The sequence below is a fragment of the Eucyclogobius newberryi genome, unplaced genomic scaffold (assembly GCF_026437365.1).
Source record: "Eucyclogobius newberryi isolate DKJ021-1_F unplaced genomic scaffold, fEucNew1.0.hap1 SCAF_18, whole genome shotgun sequence".
Lineage (NCBI taxonomy): Eukaryota > Metazoa > Chordata > Actinopteri > Gobiiformes > Gobiidae > Eucyclogobius > Eucyclogobius newberryi.
The window spans coordinates 8,898,303-8,915,961 of NW_027315812.1; the positions used below are offsets into that span (position 1 = coordinate 8,898,303).

Here is a 17,659-nt window from a genome sequence, read left to right on the forward strand (position 1 = left end):
GGCCTCCAGGACCTCCAGGACTTCCAGGACTTCCAGAACGTCCAGGACCTCCAGGACCTCCAGAACCTCCAGGACCTCCAGAACCTACAGAACCTCCAGGACTTCCAGGACCTCCAGAACGTCCAGGACCTCCAGGACTTCCAGAACCTCCAGGACCTCCAGAACCTCCAGAACCTCCAGGACTTCCAGGACCTCCAGAACTTCCAGAACCTCCAGGACCTCCCGAACCTCCAGGACCTCCAGGATCTCCAGGATCATGGCTTCTTTCCTGGGCAGCGTGTTCTCGGGCGACGCGGCGTACCTCATGTACTCGCGGCTCGTGCGCACGAAGCCCGTGGGCTCCATGGGGCCCGCCGGGAACGAGCTGACGGACATGGGCGACTCCTCCTCCGGCGTGGGGCTGGCCAAGGTGCTGACCACGGTGGACCTGGTGTCTCTGGGCGTGGGCAGCTGCGTGGGCACCGGCATGTATGTGGTGTCCGGGCTGGTTGCCAAGGCGATGGCGGGGCCCGGGGTCATACTGTCCTTCATCATCGCGGCGGTGGCGTCTGTGCTCTCAGGTCTGTGGAGGCGGCGTGAACGCTTTAACTATACTTTTATTCTTTTATACTTTTATTCTTTTATACCTTTATTCTTTTATACTTTTATACCTTTATTATTTTATACTTTTACACTTTTACACTCTTAGACTTTTATACTTTTATACTTTATACTTTATACTTTTACACTTTTATACTTTTACACTTTTACTCTTTTATACCTTTATTCTTTTATACTTTCATATCATACTTTTATACTTTTATACTTTTATTCTTTTATACTTTTACACTTTTATACTTTTATACTTTTATACTTTTATTCTTTATGGAGATAAGTTTGTTATCTTAAGTTCGGGAGCAGGACCACGCCCCTTCCTGCGGCTACACTACTTAATCATCCAGATCACACACACCTGTGTTCGTGATTTCCGCGCACACGCTCCATGGCGGCGGGAGCCTCGCTCGAAAACACACTCGTTCCCGACCTTTCTACGGATCAACTCGACCTCGTTCCTTTCGATGCATCGGCCCAGCACAGGCGAGCCACACCGGGCCATCCTCCACTGGTGTCCCACTAGGACCGGTCCGGTCCCATCAGCTGTTCTCACAGGCTCAGCTCTGCTCACGGCCAGGCTCCGGCGTCCCACCTCGCATCACTTCTGCTAGTCCGGTATTAAGATCGCCGTGCGTCCTGCGCCCTCCTCCCAGCGCTCCGGTCTTTCCAGCGCCCGCGTCATCCCAGCGCTCATCCCGCGGCCTCGCTCGTTAAGCGCCCACCGCTCGCGCTCATCATTTCTCTCTACATTGACGGGTCTCCAGACCACGGCACCGTCATCAAATCATGATGTTTTAAACTTCTTTTGCGCTCACTTTTCCCGTTAACTCTCGTTCCACTGCGGAGCGCGCTCTGCCCCGCCCACTTTCGCGGGCAGGAGCGGCTCCTCCAGGTAAAGTATCCTCAACCTTGTCTCCTTCCTCCTCTGTCGTTTCCTTCCTCCTCCGTTGTCTCCTTCCTCCTGCACCGAGCTGCCCATCACTCAAGCCTTGGAGCCAGACTCTCTCACCTCTTTAAAGAAATTAATTCACCTTACTCGCTGACCCCTCTTGCATCGCTCAAAATAACAATAAATACATACAACGTATGTATGTTTATTATAAAATAATAATGAAAACTTATATTTAAAAAAAAAAAAAAAAACTTACCCTGCCATCTCTCCCCCCTCCGCTCCTTCCCCATCGTTAATCTTCTGGCACCGTGTCGCCAAGTTACATAGTTTTATCGCGTTGCCACGTTCCGGCAGGTTCTGCGTTTTATCCTCCGACACTGCGTTGCCAGGTTCTGCGTTTTATCCTCTAGCACTGCGTTGCCAGGTTCTGCGTTTTATCCTCCGACACTGCGTTGCCAGGTTCTGCGTTTTATCCTCTAGCACTGCGTTGCCAGGTTCCTGCGGTTTATCCTCTGGCACTGCGTTGCCAGGTTCTGCGTTTTATCCTCTAGCACTGCGTTGCCAGGTTCTGCGTTTTATCCTCTAGCACTGCGTTGCCAGGTTCCTGCGGTTTATCCTCTGGCTACGTCGCCAGGTTCCTGCGTTTTATCCTCTGGCTCTGCGATGCCAGGTTCTGCGTTTTATCCTCCGACACTGCGTTGCCAGGTTCTGCGTTTTATTCTCTGGCACGGCGTCGCCAGGTTCCTGCGTTTTATCCTCTGGCACTGCGTCGCCAGGTTCCTGCGTTTTATCCTCTGGCTACGTCGCCAGGTTCCTGCGGTTTATCCTCTGGCTTGGCGTGCCAGGTTCCAGCATTTTATCCTCGAGCACTGCGTTGCCAAGTTCTAGTGTTTTATCCTCAAGCTCTGCGTTGCCAGGTTCCAGCATTTCATCCCGTTACCGCGTTTCGGCCTGACTCAAAGTTGCCAGCTTAAAGCTTCGGTTACAGTCTTTACCAGGTTCTAACGTTTCCATCCTTGGGCACCGCGTTGCCACGTTCCCGCATTTTATCCTCGGGCACCGTGTTGCCACGTTCCCGCATTTTATCCTCGGGCACCGTGTTGCCACGTTCCCGCATTTTATCCTCGGGCGTTCCGTCATTTTATCCTCGGGCGTTCTGGCATCTTATCCTCGGGCACCGCGTTGCCACGTTCCGGCATTTTATCCTCAGGCACCACGTTGCCACGTTACGGCATTAAATCCTCGGGCACTGCGTTGCCACGTTCCGGCATTTTATCCTCTGGCACCGCGTTGTCACGTTACGGCATTAAATCCTCGGGCACTGCGTTGCCACGTTCCGGCATTTTATCCTCTGGCACCGCGTTGCCACGTTCCGGCATTTTATCCTCTGGCACCGCGTTGTCACGTTACGGCATTAAATCCTCGGGCACCGCGTTGCCATGTTCCGGCATTTTATCCTCTGGCACCGCGTTGTCACGTTCCGGCATTTTATCCTCGGGCACCGTGTTGCCATGTTCCGGCATTTTATCCTCTGGCACCGCGTCGTCACGTTCCGGCATTTTATCCTCGGGCACCGCGTTGCCACGTTCCGGCATTTTATCCTCTGGCACCGCGTCGTCACGTTCCGGCATTTTATCCTCGGGCACCGCGTTGCCACGTTCCGGCATTTTATCCTCGGGCGTTCCGGCATTTCATCCTCTGGCACCGCATTGCCATGTTCCGGCATTTCATCCTCTGGCACCGCATTGCCATGTTGTTGTTGTTGTTGTTGTTGTTGTTGTTGTTTTATGGCGGTTGGCATCCGAGTGTTGCATTACCGCCAGACTTTATTCCTTAGATTGTTGTTGCTGTTATTGTTTTATGGCAGTCGACAGCCGAGTGTCGCATTACCGCCAGACTTTATTCCCCAGACTTTGTCGTAGTCCTAAAAGTTGTTCTTCCAGTGCTTTGACCTCAGGTGCTTTGACAAAGCCCAAGAGGTCATGAGATGCCTTTGTCATTGTATCCTATAGAAGTTGTTGTTGTTGTTGTTGTTTTATGGCGGTTGGCATCCAATTGTTGCATTACCGCCAGACTTTATTCCTCAGACTTTTCGTAGTCCTCAGACTCTGTCGTAGTCCGTAAAAGTAAGTGCTGCTCCGGCATTTCATCCTTGGGCACCGCGTCGCCAGGTTCCGGCGTTTTATCCTCTGGCTTTACGTCGCCAGGTTCTAGCGTTTCATCTCTGGCTTTACGTCGCCAGGTTCCAGCCCCATTCCTTCCATTCCTTTTCCTCCCGTCCTTCACCCTCGCTCTCGCTCACCCGCGCTCTCTTTCGCCCCCTTCCTCCTTCTCCCTCCCTCTCGCCGGGTTCATGCCAGGCCCCGCTCTTATCCAGCGAAAGGTTGCAATTTTCTCTTCCTGGATCACTAGGCCTCACTTTTTCTCATTTATTTCTAAATTAAACCAAATCCGAACAAGTGTCTCTTCTTCATGCCCCCTCTTTCATGCTCGTTCTCTACCCCCTCATGCTCTCTCCCCCAGGCACCGGGATGCCAGACCTCCTTTTCGCCCTTCTCCCTAACCGTCAATACTACCTTTACTAAATATCTCCCCCTCAGGCACCGGGATGCCAGATCTCCTTTTCGCCCTTCCCCCTAACAATGAACACTACCTTTTACTAAACATCTCTACCTCATTCCCTCTCTTATGCTCCCCCTGACACCGGGATGCCAGGTCTTTCTATTCCCTCCATTTCCAAACCCCTCCCCCTCGGCACCGGGATGCCAGATCTCCCCTCCCCCCCCTCTGTCTCTCATGCTCTCCTGACACCGGGTTGCCAGGTCTCTTATTTCCCCCTTTTCTAATCCCTCCTCGGCACCGGGATGCCAGGTCTACTTTCTTTCCCCCCTCGGCACCGGGATGCCAGGTCTACTTTCTTTCCCCCCTCGGCACCGGGATGCCAGGTCTACTTTCTTTCCCCCCTCGGCACCGGGATGCCAGGTCTACTTTCTTTCCCCCCTCGGCACCGGGATGCCAGGTCTACTTTATTTCCCCCCTCGGCACCGGGATGCCAGGTCTACTTTATTTCCCCCCTCGGCACCGGGATGCCAGGTCTACTTTATGGTCAACTTTATTTCCCCCCTCGGCACCGGGATGCCAGGTCAACTTTATTTCCCCCCTCGACACCGGGATGCCAGGTCAACTTTCTGGTCAACCCCCCCCCTTCCCCCCGGCACCGGGATGCCATGTCTCCTCCTTCCGTGAGGTTCATGCAGCCTCTTCGCTCTTCCCTCATGCAGCCTCTTCGCTCTTCCCTCATGCAGCCTCTTCGCTCGTCCCTCATGCAGCCTCTTCGCTCTTCCCTCCTGCAGCCTCTTCCCTCATGCTGCCTCTTCCCCCTTCGGGCACCGGGATGCCGCCGCTTCCCCCTTCGGGCACCGGGATGCCGCCTCTTCCCCCTTCGGGCACCGGGAGGCCGCCTCTTCCCCCTTCGGGCACCGGGAGGCTGCCTCTTCCCCCTTCGGGCACCGGGAGGCCGCCTCTTCCCCCTTCGGGCACCGGGAGGCCGCCTCTTCCCCCTTCGGGCACCGGGAGGCCGCCTCTTCCCCCTTCGGGCACCGGGAGGCCGCCTCTTCCCCCTTCGGGCACCGGGAGGCCGCCTCTTCCCCCTTCGGGCACCGGGAGGCCGCCTCTTCCCCCTTCGGGCACCGGGAGGCCGCCTCTTCCCCCTTCGGGCACCGGGAGGCCGGTCCGCCATGTTTTGGAGTCCTCCAAACAGCAGCTGGTTATACCAACTTTACCATGCAGATCATTCCCTTGGGACAAGCCCTGTATCTCCCACCTCCCGACCCTAACGTCTTCGGTTCACCACTCCAAAGTGTCGTCATTCTCATCCAGTCCAACAAGTTGCTGCTGCACTTTGATACACCGTTCTATCAGCCGGTTTGGGGGTTCTTTAAGACCAATGCTACAAGGATTGCTGTCTTGTCGGGCCATTCATGTTCATGGCCGTCCAGTCCGATGACCCTGTATCAACAAATACAGAACATTTACTACCGAGGTGGAACATCATCGACCCCAGTTCCTCCAACCTCAGCTACCACGTTTCACACATAAGCTCCGCTTCAGGTGCTTCAGTCCTCCTAGACCATGCAGCTCCGTTAACGTTCCTTCCATCATGGCTTCGTTCTACCCTCACCACGTTTAACCTTAACTAATTACTTCCCATTCACCTTCGACTACCAGTCACATTGCAAGTACTCAAGCCTACCCGAGTGGCATCGACGTCTCTTCAGGCGCGTTCCCCTGCTCAGAGGCCGTCTTGTCCACAATAGTTCTCCTCACCCCGGCATCAAGGACCTCCAACCAACGCTTAAGTCTTCCCCTAAAACAGCAGGACTACCGTGGTAACACGACCTATTCCGAGCCCCTTTGCAATCCGTCCAGACCTTGTGCACTGGTCGTCAAGTGGCACTTCCCAGCAGGACTTAGGATCTGGTTCATCCTTTACTTAAAGTCGTTCCACGCCTGGTCCCCACATTTCCTACCAAACTTTTCCCACATTGGCGCTGCCACATCTGCCTCCAGTTAAGGTGTCGTTGACCGCCTCATTATATCGTGGAGCACTGGTTCTCCATGACTTTCCAGGTCTACACACCATTACCTCCTCGTCCTCCATTCTGCCAATCCGCACTGCCTCGTTAAGCTTCTTTTGGGGGTATCGAGGCCCGGGAGCCTTCAGCCCTCATCGCAAGAAGACCCAAAACGGCATCAACTTCGTACATTCGTGGTGTTCATGTTTCTCCCCTGCCAATAAACACCTTGCATCGTATCTGGGGTTGTGGTCCTTGCTAGTGAATACACTTTTACACTTTTACAATTTTACACTTTTATACTTTATACATTACACTTTATACTTTATACATTACACTTTATACTTTATACATTACACTTCATGCTTTTATGCTTTTATACTTTTACACTTTTATACTTCTTCCTCATGCTCTGACATGTCACTTGTTCGTACAGTTTCTGAAATACGATTAAAAAATGTGACAGTTGGATCAAATAAAGTTCTTATATTTAGGTGTATTTTGCTTTTAAAATCACATTATGGAAGTAGTTACTGAGCCTGAATCACTTAAACTATATATTTTTTCATCATGAATAAAGTTTGTTCATGCTTCATAAAGGATCATAATTAAGGGTTAGTTATTATAAAAAGTGCCATCGTGATTAACATACGTCCACAATATCTAGATTTTACTGGACAATAACAAAGTACTTGGATGATGATATATTGCAGCTGTTGGATGAGAAATTAACTTTGGGCTTCAGGGCCAGTTAGCTCAGTTGGTTAGAGCGTGGTGCTAATAACGCCAAGGTTGTGGGTTCGATCCCCGTATTGATCCGCCACTTGTGTTTTGAAAGCCTTAGTTTAAATAAGTCATTTCAGATGCAACTGTTATTGGACAAGTAAATCTGAACTTCATCCAAACTCTGTAGCTTAGAATGATTTATTCCCTCTCTTGGCCTGAAAGTAAAAGTCCTAATATTGTACAAATGTTCCTTAATTCTTATCAAAGTAAATCCATGTTGTTTTCTATGGCCGGACTCACTTCACACCTGATATCTGGACCTTTAAGATGATTTAAATGACATGCAAACGGTCATATCTGACAGAAGGACCGTGAGCACAAAGATTATAAATTGTTGCTGTTTACGTGGCATTTTAATAATCTTTTACCTCAAAATCAGACAATAATAATAATCACATTTTGTAACCACCGTTTAAGTAAAGATTCTGACTATTACAGAGCTATCTTCCATTTTTCCACACTGAGGGCAGATGAAGATAAATATTATGTATTTGCAGGGCCGTTCATAGAAATGTGAGGACCTGGGACAAAATACTCATATGCCCCCCCCCTATAATATAAATACTAATCCCCCGTCTTCATGTGAACACAAAAAAAATACAATAAAATCATTAAATCAATTGTTTCCTCTGCTTCCAAATATATACTACACTCTTTTACCTTTACCCCCCGCCCTGTTTTGCTTCTCAGGTGTGTGCTACGCCGAGTTCGGGGTCCGCGTCCCGAAGACCACCGGCTCGGCGTACACCTACAGCTACGTGACGGTCGGGGAGTTCGTGGCCTTCTTCATCGGATGGAACCTGATCCTGGAGTACCTGATTGGGACGGCGGCGGGGGCCTCGGCGCTCAGCAGCATGTTTGACTCGCTGGCCAATCACACCATCAGCCACTACATGATCACGCACCTGGGGACCCTGCGGGGCCTCGGTAAAGACCCCCGCTGCAAAATGCACAAATAAAGTCCGTATTCACAGGAACACAAATACAGCTCAGATTGGACTAAACATTTTGCCTGTTTGTACACTTTTTTTGTAGCGTTTAGAATTGTACTTCCTGGTTGGACATGAGCAAAAAATGGGCAAATATGATCCACAGCTGTTACCTAGCAACCAGACTGTAAACAAGATGCAAAATCCATATAAAGTTATGATTTGACATACAATATAATTTATATTTACACTTTATTTCGTTGAATGGTCGTTAAATGTGTCAGTTAAGTGTAAATTGTCTCTGTTTTCAATGGCACGTCGCGCGTTGATGACATCACAGAGGGATTCTGTTTGAGAACTCAGCTCTACTTCCTGTTTGTTTTGTTTTTCTAAATTTCTCCACAAACTACAACTTAACGGAAGTGAAACTACGATACGTATTTACCACAGGTTCTACACCAACAAACTAAGTCATAATTAGTAAAACAGGAGAATCTGTCACATGGACTTTAAACTACATTCAAAATAAAGTTTGAAAGATAGAAAGACAAGTTATATTACATTCAAATCCGTAAACTTTTAGAACATTAAAAGTTTCATGGCACTGCAATGATGACATATTATACTTTTTATGGTTTGTAGTAATAAAACACTATAATTTATAAGAAGGTTTGAAATATACATTTAACTTGTCCCCTGTCCAGGATGTGCCCAAAATGATGTTAAAGTCCATGTGACATATTAAACTACACTTTTCAGTAAAACAAAGGGAATCTCATTATGTTTAAGATTTCACCAAACATTTTCCCTGTTTATCTCCAATTTGGGACTTTTGTTGACGTTTATAATTGTACTTCCTGGTTCGACATGGCCAGCAAAGGAGGTTCAACAACTGTTTCCTAGCAACCAGACTGTAAACAAGGGCCACAGTCCATTTAAATCATACAATAGACATGATTTGACAAATAATTACACATTTATTTTGTGAAATGACTGTTTGAACTGTCATAAAAAGGTGTAAGTTGCGTGCAAAGTTTCTCTGTGTTTTCGATGGAATGGCGCTTTTTGATGACATCACAGAAGTGGAGGTAGAAACCAGCACTACTTCCTGTCATTTAAACTTGTATTTGTCACATTTTTGTCGCAAACTGCAACTTGACCGCTGAAAAACTGTGATAATTATTCACCTCGGGAAGATCTCACCGAACAGCGTCTCATAATTTAAAAAACGCCTGTCACGATGTCACGTGGGCTTGAAGTATGTATATCTGTGCCTCAGGTAAAGGCGAGGACACGTACCCTGACCTGCTGGCGCTCTTCATCGTCCTCCTGGTCACCGTCATCATTGCCCTGGGCGTCCGAAACTCCGTCGGCTTCAACAACGTCCTGAACGTGGTCAACCTGGTGGTCTGGGTCTTCATGGTCATCGCCGGGATGTTCTTCGTCTCCGCTCGAAACTGGGAGGGAGGAAACTTCCTGCCGTACGGATGGTCCGGGGTGCGTCAACTATTTGTATTTGCATCAGCCGGAGCTCTAGCGATGTGTTTTATTTTAGAGCAAATGTGTAGGTGTTTTTATAAAGTTTACTTCAAGTTCAGTTCAAGAAAAAGAGATCAGTGTTTTTTTTCCCAATTGGTTAAATAATGGTTAATAAAATAAAAAAATATATTAAAAAGTAATCATAATACAAAAATGACTAAAATAATAATGATAATAATGATAAATATAGCCGCAAGCGGCAATGATCGGCCCTCGCCACGCCGCCGCCACGCCGCCGCCACGCCGCAAGAGGAGCCCCAATTGTCCTTTTATTACGCCTACTGCTGAATCTGTGACGCTGTCACATCTTCTCCCCTTTGTTTTACCATCAAAAAGCTATTTTATTTTGAATTCTTGGCAAAATGTGCGGCTTTGCCGCACAGACACCGTGACTCTTAGAATAAAAATGTGGATAACTTTTGATGGTCTTGAAGATGAGTCTCACCAAATTTCAGGTTAATAGGGCTGACGCCCTGGGAGGAGTTTGTGAAAGTCTAAAGTGTAAACATGAAAGGTTTCGGTCATCGTTACGGCAACGCCATAACAATTATGACATGAGTCATTGACTTTTTTGATGGGGATGCTAAAATTGAGTTGTGTGTCAAATTTCATATAATTTCGCAAAACTAAACATTTAACCTCCATATAAAATCTGTAGGGGGCGCTGTGGCGCCAAATGAATTTATTTCACTTCAAGTAGGTTTAGGGCAAAGAGTTTAACAACTGATTCTAATTTGACGCAATTCGGACTTTATCTGCGCAAACGGCAGAAATTTTAAATATGGGAGATTTCTGAAATTCTAGCTACAGTTTGCGGCTTCGCCGCTCAGAGACCGTGAGAGGTATCAATGTAATTTGGATAACTTTTGATGTCCCACTCCTCAGTAGCATTTTCACCAAATTTCAGCTTTTTAGGGCCAACGCCCTGGGAGGAGTTCGTAAAAGTACGACGTTTGGAAAAACTCCGAAGTCATGTTTAGCCATTTTTGAAGCAATATGGCCGACATTTGGTTGGGCGGACGGCATTGCCGTAATAATATTTTTTACTTCTCTTGTCACCATCTACCTCTGCGCCAAATTTCATGATTCTACGATCAGATTTTTTTTGGGTCATTTCCCATCTCTCAATGCATTTTTGGTACATTTGGTGGCGCTGACGCGCCAATTTTAGGGAAATAGCCAGAATGTAGAGAGGCACGATTTTTAGAGGTGTGCAAATTTTTGTGACTTTTCGTCAATGTTCACTGGGTGAAAAATAGGGGGGTTGGTCCCGAGAAGAAGAAAGAAAGAAAGAAAGAAAGAATAATATTCCGATGCGAAAACAATGTTTCCCATTTTTCAAATATCATAAACTATACATTTTCGGAAAGCGCTCGCGCTTTCCTACCTCATGGTGTGGGTCCCTGGTCACTGACGGGTACTTTCGATAATTTTGAGTGGGCTCCGCCCACTTTGTGTTTTTGGCCCTCTATACAGTAATAATGTTCAATTTTTGCATTACATGCTTATATGCACGGAACATGCAAGAGATGGGGAACGTATTCGTGAGCTACTTAGCGCAAATGAGTGCTTTATATGGGGATGACGACCGCTTCGCGGTCGTCATCCCAATGTAAAGTGCTCGTTTAGTGCGAACTTTTGCACGGGCTTCGCCCGTTTACAACGGTAATGTTCCATTTTCCTACAACTAATTAGTATGCACGGGGCGTGCATGAGTGGAGGAGTGCGTTAGTGAGTGTTTGGAAGTGGGCGAGCGCTTCGCGCTCGATTTCGTGCGCACTACGTGCGCACTTTCGCAGCCGTGCTTCACACGGCCTTACGAGATTAATAGGCCTCTCGCCAGCTTGTGGCGCTCGGGCCTAATAATAATAAATACAGAAATAAATACATACAGAAAAACATAAATACAGATATTTTTTTATTCTGAAATAAATACAGAAATAAATACTGAAAAATAAATAAGTAATTAATAAATAAATTCAGAAATAAATACAGAAATAAATACAGATATAAATAAATATGCGATTGTCTTTTTCCCCTGCTGTCATAAGTAAGCTCCAATAATATCCATTTATTGTGTCCATGGCAGGAGTTTTAAGGCCCAAACACACCAAATTGAGTCAAAAATAGTCTGTTGCTCTTTGTTGATTTCAGTCCAATATCTTTGAGCGACAGGACAGTCCCAGAGCGTGTGATAATGGTTTACCTCCTGGTAACACAGTTTCTCCAGCAGTTTGCATTTCCTTGTGAATAATGGACACTTTCACACGCTGTTATGAAAAAAACTGTCACACTTTTCCAACAGAATTCCCTCCAAACATGTGATATTGTGGTCCTCCAGTGAGAAGTACATATATTTTCCCATTCTTCGTCAGTCAAAATAAAACTACCCTCTCTTTCCCATTTATTTTTAATATAATTACTACAGTGTCTGCCCAAATTATGAATACATACATATATATTTAAGAGTTGGACCGGTCTCACATCACAGACCAGCAGATGCCGTCCTGGTGCCCGTTCTCAAGACTTAATCTCCGACACTTTCCCTTGTCTTTTCGTGTTTGCAGGTGATGCAGGGCGCCGCCACGTGTTTCTACGCCTTCATCGGTTTCGACATCATCGCCACGACCGGAGAAGAGGCCAAAGACCCGAACACCTCCATCCCGTACGCCATCACCGCGTCGCTGGTCACCTGTCTCACCGCGTATGTCTCGGTCTGTACGCCGCCACCTCAGCACTTTATCAGAGCGATCACTGTGAACCAGGAAATACATGCGTCCACACAGTCTGCAGAGAAAGACAATGCTAAAATAAACGTAATATGTGCAATGAAACAAAAAGTGCAGCATTGTTGACGAAAACAGGCAAAGCAAGTTTATTTGTAGAGCACATTTCATACACAAGGCAATTCAAAGTGCTTCACAACAGGAAAAATGCATCAAAATCACAAATAGCATTCCAGACACTCTTTCCCATATTTATTTGACACTGCAGCATGACAGGCGTCTCCAGGATGGACACATTTTTAGACTTTTAGACTGATTCTTTCCCATATCAGCGTGCTATCTGCAAATGCGTTTACCTTATACAGTCTATTTGCGCCACACTTGGGATGAAACATTGCTTGCAGAGCTTGTGCACAGCCAGTCAGGATTTATTTAGCTTGTTTTAACTGACCCAAGTGTCCACCATGTCCAGGCCAAAGATGTCTTATCTTATCTTTGTCTTATTCTTATCTTTTGGCGCAACTTTGTGAACAGGCTCCTGCTGTTTTTGTTTTTCTAATTTGAAGAAAAAGGAAGAAAAAGCAGCCCTCATAAATAATAGTTTTGCTTGTATCGTATTTCATTGTATTTGTATTTAACGCAGCACTGCCCTATTTGTATTTATATTATGGTTAAGACTCTGTACGCCTGCTGTTATATCTATCAATCCATCTAAAATCAAATCCACAGTCAGACAATTAGCTTTTTTTATGTAAAATCTACGTTTTGGGTTCTTCTCCCAGTCCAGTCCAATCAGAACGAGCTCCTTGAACAGGTTCAACAGCAAACACCAGCAGTTGTGTTTGTGCCTGAAATGTGTAGATCATTATTTCGTTTCTCTGTACACACCTGTAAGTCTCCGCCTCCCGTCCGTCTGCAGGTGAGTGTGATCCTCACGCTGATGGTGCCGTACGACCTGATCGACGGCTCCGCCCCCCTGATGGAGATGTTCACCGTGCACGGGTTCGTCTGGGGGAAGTACGTGGTGGCGGTGGGTTCCATGGCTGGACTCACCGTGTCTCTGCTCGGGTCTCTGTTCCCCATGCCCAGGGTGATCTACGCCATGTCCCGGGACGGCCTGCTCTTCAGGTGAGGTCCTCTTGGACACGAAGAGCTCATAAGACGATCCATGTATTCAGTCATTCATTTTCTATCTTCCACAGATTCTTATGCCATGTCTCCGCCTTCACTCACACTCCGGCCGTGGCGTGCGTCATCTCGGGCACTTTGGCCTCCATCTTGGCTCTCCTGGTCAGCCTGCGCGACCTGATCGAGATGATGTCCATCGGCACGCTGCTGGCCTACACCCTGGTCAGCGTCTGCGTCCTTCTCCTGCGCTACCAGCCCGACGACACCACCGACACGCACCAGTTCCGGTCCGAAGACGGCGAGGACATCAAGCAGATGGGCGACGGGGATTTCCCCACCAAAGACGATCGAAAACTCATAGACGATGAGAATTCGTCGTATCACGCCGGAGGAGCGGCGGGAGAAGGCGACGACTCGAACTTTCACACGGGACACGCCCCTTTGCTGAAGCGGCTGCTCGGAGGACATTATTACACGATCCGGGTGCGATTGGGGATGCCAGACGCCTCCGCTCGCCCCACGCCCATCACGGGACGCACCGTGACCAGATGCACCCTCTCGTTCTTCATCTTCAGCTTCTTCATGTGGTCCTCGGTGATTTTCGGGGTGGAGGAGGGCTCGGGCTTCGGGGCCGTCCTTTCGGGGCTAATGGCGGCGCTCGCGGCCGGGACCTTGGTCAAGTTGATGGTCACGATACTTCAGCAGCCCGAGAGTCCGCGCCGCTTGCCGTACATGGCGCCGTGCGTGCCCTTCGTCCCGATGGCGGCCATCTTGGTCAACACGTACCTGATGCTGAAGCTCCGCCCGCTGACGTGGATACGGTTCACCATCTGGTGCCTGATCGGTGAGTGACACATTTAGGATGTTATTTATTATATTTATTATTACACAGTATTGTCATCATACTAAAATGTTAAACTTTATTAGGCTTTTTAATACTTCTATATGAACAATAGAATGTCAATTCTTATAAAGGTCGAGCTCGATACTTGCTTATATTAGTATCTAGTGTTTAGAGTCAATAGACGTAAGTTATAATAGTGCTTTCTGTTTGTCACTATTTGGTCTTGTACTAGTACTTCTGATACATCTATGGTCAGGGAAGGCCAACTTTTTAATTATTGTCCTGTTTAATGATTTTTTTAGTATCGATACTTGTATAAATGTTTCAATACCAGCTTTAGTAAAATATGTTTTTTGATCTTTTGACGACCCTATTACACTGTAAAACAAACACTACCTTTTCATATCACCTTGATTTTAATAGAATCATTTTGAAGGCAAGAAATTAGCAAAGAATTTGCCACTTCCATTGGTTATTCAAAATAAATATTCTGAAGTCTGGACATTTTACCTTAACAGTCTAACATGTTTAACTCTATAAATACAAAGATTGAAATAGGAAAAAAAAATAGTTTTTATTGTCCAAAAACTGCAGAATTGATAAGCCCCGCCTCTTCATAGTGATAAGCCCCGCCTCTTCATAGTTAAATTTCACCTTTAACAAGCAGCAGATTGTCATTTATGTTTTTTATTTTTTGAAAAGTGGCTACATGACATTTTAGATGTGTAACTCTGTGTCTTAATTTCTCAAACAATCGCAACTGAGTACAGGGATGTGGGCGGGGATAGGGGGTAGGTGAAACAGGACTTTTCTGAGCGCTGCAGCACAAAACAGGATCAACTCAACATAAATCAAAATAATCAAAATACAACTTTGAGTGAACTAATGATACAAAACACAATTTTAACCAGGATAAAGACTCATTAAAGTTACGTATGATGTCGTGATGTCATTGAGAAGTATCAGGATAAAGGTGGTGGAAACAGTCAGTCACAGATGTTAATAGTTGTTGATATCTATTTAAAGATGCACAATGACTTCCTCGAGCCAGCAGCTAAACATAGCCAGATAAAGCTCCCCCTTCTCTCCGACTCCAGCCCCTGCAGATGGTTACCACGGCGAAACGAACCCATGCGTTTTACAGTCAGTTTCAAGTCGGTGATTGATGGTCTTCCAGCTTCAGCCGTCTCTGTGTCTGAGGCAACAGCCGCGCAACAAACGTGAAGAAAAACTGGCTTTTACGTTAGGAACATGGAACAACTGACCAGACGACTCACCTGAAGGACAGTTCATACCAGTTAAAAGCACTTTTACAAAACAATAATAAAGATGCAATGGATTAAAATGACAACACAATTAAAAATCACAATGCAAACAAACGAAAGACAGCATAAAGTTAGTATATTTAGTTTATTTGTGCTTTAACTGAATACATTTTATATTTAAACATAAAATGAATGTGTTTTTGTCTACTAAAGTACAAATAATAGAAACTAAACATTAATTAATAAAAGGAACAATTAGAGACTAGGTTCAAGTTCCTCTTTTCAGTCCCAGAGCCTCAAACCAGAGCAAAAACAAACTCGGAAGCGATGCAACACGATTTATCACAGTTAAAATAAAATACGTCTGTTCTGGTCGACTAAACAGTTATTATTATTGACTAAAATGAACCCTGCATTGTCCCATGAGCGTCTCTGTCCGTTCTCTCTGCAGGTTTGCTGATTTACTGCTGTTACGGCGTGTGGCACAGCACCCTGGAGCGGAACGCGCAGCAGGAGCAGGCCCAGGCCAGCACGTACCAGCGCTACGACGACCACCTCGACGACACCTTCTCCCCCGTGTTTCACCCAGAGGAGGGCGACAGCGAGCAGCCGTATCAAGGCTGGTCCGCACCCGAGGAGAGGGGCTACCAGTACAGTGCACAGGCGACCGCTCAGCCAGGGCAGGACGTCCCGTACGAGGAGGGCGACGAAGAGGAGGAGGAAGAGGAGGGAGGAGAGGGCTATGGGTACCAGTCTGCGCCCAGAGCCCAGCACAAGAGCTCAAGAGGACGGACCAATCAAGGATTCTTCGACGACGACAATTAACAATGGGCTAAAACTGCACCTTTGTTTAATCTGAGAAACACAAAGACAAGCATGATTTTTTTTCTTAATCAGCAGATCAAATCCACAAAATGTCCTCTTCATCTGAATGTCGTCCCTAAGAGTGCGTTCACCCCTTTTCGGTCTATTTAGCTCATTTTAGTCCCAATGTGGACTTGGTTTTGTCCTGTTCTTGTGCTTGTTTAATCCTGAGCTCTGGTCCAGGTTTGGATTGGAGTTTAGCCCTGGTTTAGTCCTAATTTGAATATCTAAATATCTAACATTACTAGTGCTTGAGCGACAGTTGGGACACAGTGATCAGGGCGAATAGTGAACGAGGTCGAGCACAAAACTGTCCAAACGTTTTTTTATCTGCTGTTTTAAAGGTAATTGTCATTTATTTGTCAGTTAAAACTCATCCTACACTTTACTTGAAGCAGAGCAGCAGTTACCAGATGTCTGCGACTGCAAACCAGGGGCGTGTCTAGATATTTTCCCCTCGGGATGGCCCAAGGGAGGCACCAACTCTATAAAGCAATTATTTGTGAATCCAACACTGAATTTTTTTTTTTTTTTTGAGAATTAACAAACGTATTTCCTTTTATTTATTTTGTTATAATTTGGTTAAATATGAGTAGAATTACACAGAACAGTCAACCAGGCCAGTCGTTAGCTTGACTTTATTTGTAAAACGTCATCTGTCACGTTATTTATGTTAAATAGAGTTTAACAAAGTTTCATAAGGTTTAGCTAAAGACATGTAAATGATCATATCTGTCTTAGCATTAAATATGACAGTAAAATCAGTTTGCATTGACGTTTCTCAGAACTGTTGTGGTGGCTCAAGTATATCAACAGTTTCCACAAATGTTAAGCTTACTGTATATCAACTTATTTAAAGTACTTGTTTAAAGAGTAAAATACATTGACATAGTTTGTCCACCTACGTTGTTGTCGTTGTGTGCGTTCCATAAAGAAGCAAACATGGAATTCTGACACAAATTTACAGCCACAAAACACTGCATCGGTCCCTCAGAGTGTGAGGGCCAATGAGATTTCAGGCCACTCACCCTAGTAACGCCCCTGATGCAAAAAAATAATTTAAGACACAGATGTCAAAAATCCGGCCCCCTAAACGTTTTAATCCAGCCTGCTGAACATTTCTAGTGTATAATTATTCATTTCTGATATATAGCGTTTTTGTTGCTAGAACTACATATCCCACAATCCATTGCAGCTGCGGCTCCTCCCCCATGCTGCTCTGCTCTGCTGAGTGTGCTGCTGGAGCAAGTGCTGAGGGCTGAAAAGTGCCGAAGCGCTTTACAAACTTGAGCAGAGGTCTGAGCGAGGAAAGAGACATGTGGTTTTGGGAAACACGTGGAAGAAAGAAAGGAGACGGTTTTGTGTACGTTAGCGCTGTGCTAAAAGCGGTGCTAATGTGGAGCTAACAACAAGAAAACATCTGTGATGACAACTCCGTGAGGAAAACATCCAAACCTCTACAAACCTGGACAGATCAGGAGCCACAGATATAAACACAGGTCAGAGTGTGATAAAGTC

General features: G+C 46.3%; 2 protein-coding genes and 1 non-coding gene across 3 annotated transcripts in view; all 3 read left to right on the forward strand.

The window, feature by feature from the left end:
- Positions 1 to 17,659, forward strand: part of LOC140364375 (eukaryotic translation initiation factor 5A-1-like) — a 143,776-nt gene that overhangs the window by 15,428 nt on the left and 110,689 nt on the right. The window lies entirely within an intron of this gene.
- Positions 257 to 16,133, forward strand: LOC140364368 (probable cationic amino acid transporter). The gene is made up of 7 exons (XM_072450465.1): positions 257 to 560; positions 7,537 to 7,773; positions 9,055 to 9,272; positions 11,882 to 12,028; positions 12,960 to 13,168; positions 13,243 to 14,012; positions 15,729 to 16,133. Exons 1-7 carry the CDS (start codon positions 257 to 259, stop codon positions 16,100 to 16,102), a joined length of 2,259 nt encoding a protein of 752 aa, XP_072306566.1. The 3' UTR covers positions 16,103 to 16,133.
- Positions 6,806 to 6,879, forward strand: trnai-aau (transfer RNA isoleucine (anticodon AAU)). Its single transcript has one exon. It is a non-coding gene; the product is annotated as a tRNA-Ile (tRNA).

Excerpts from the sequence above, each read along its gene's own strand:
- LOC140364368 (XM_072450465.1), top strand. The coding sequence starts at position 257 with ATGGCTTCTTTCCTGGGCAGCGTGTTCTCGGGCGACGCGGCGTACCTC. Across the intron at positions 561-7,536 it reads GGTGGCGTCTGTGCTCTCAG|GTGTGTGCTACGCCGAGTTC; the intron begins GTCTGTGGAGGC and ends TTTGCTTCTCAG. Across the intron at positions 12,029-12,959 it reads GTCTCACCGCGTATGTCTCG|GTGAGTGTGATCCTCACGCT; the intron begins GTCTGTACGCCG and ends GTCCGTCTGCAG.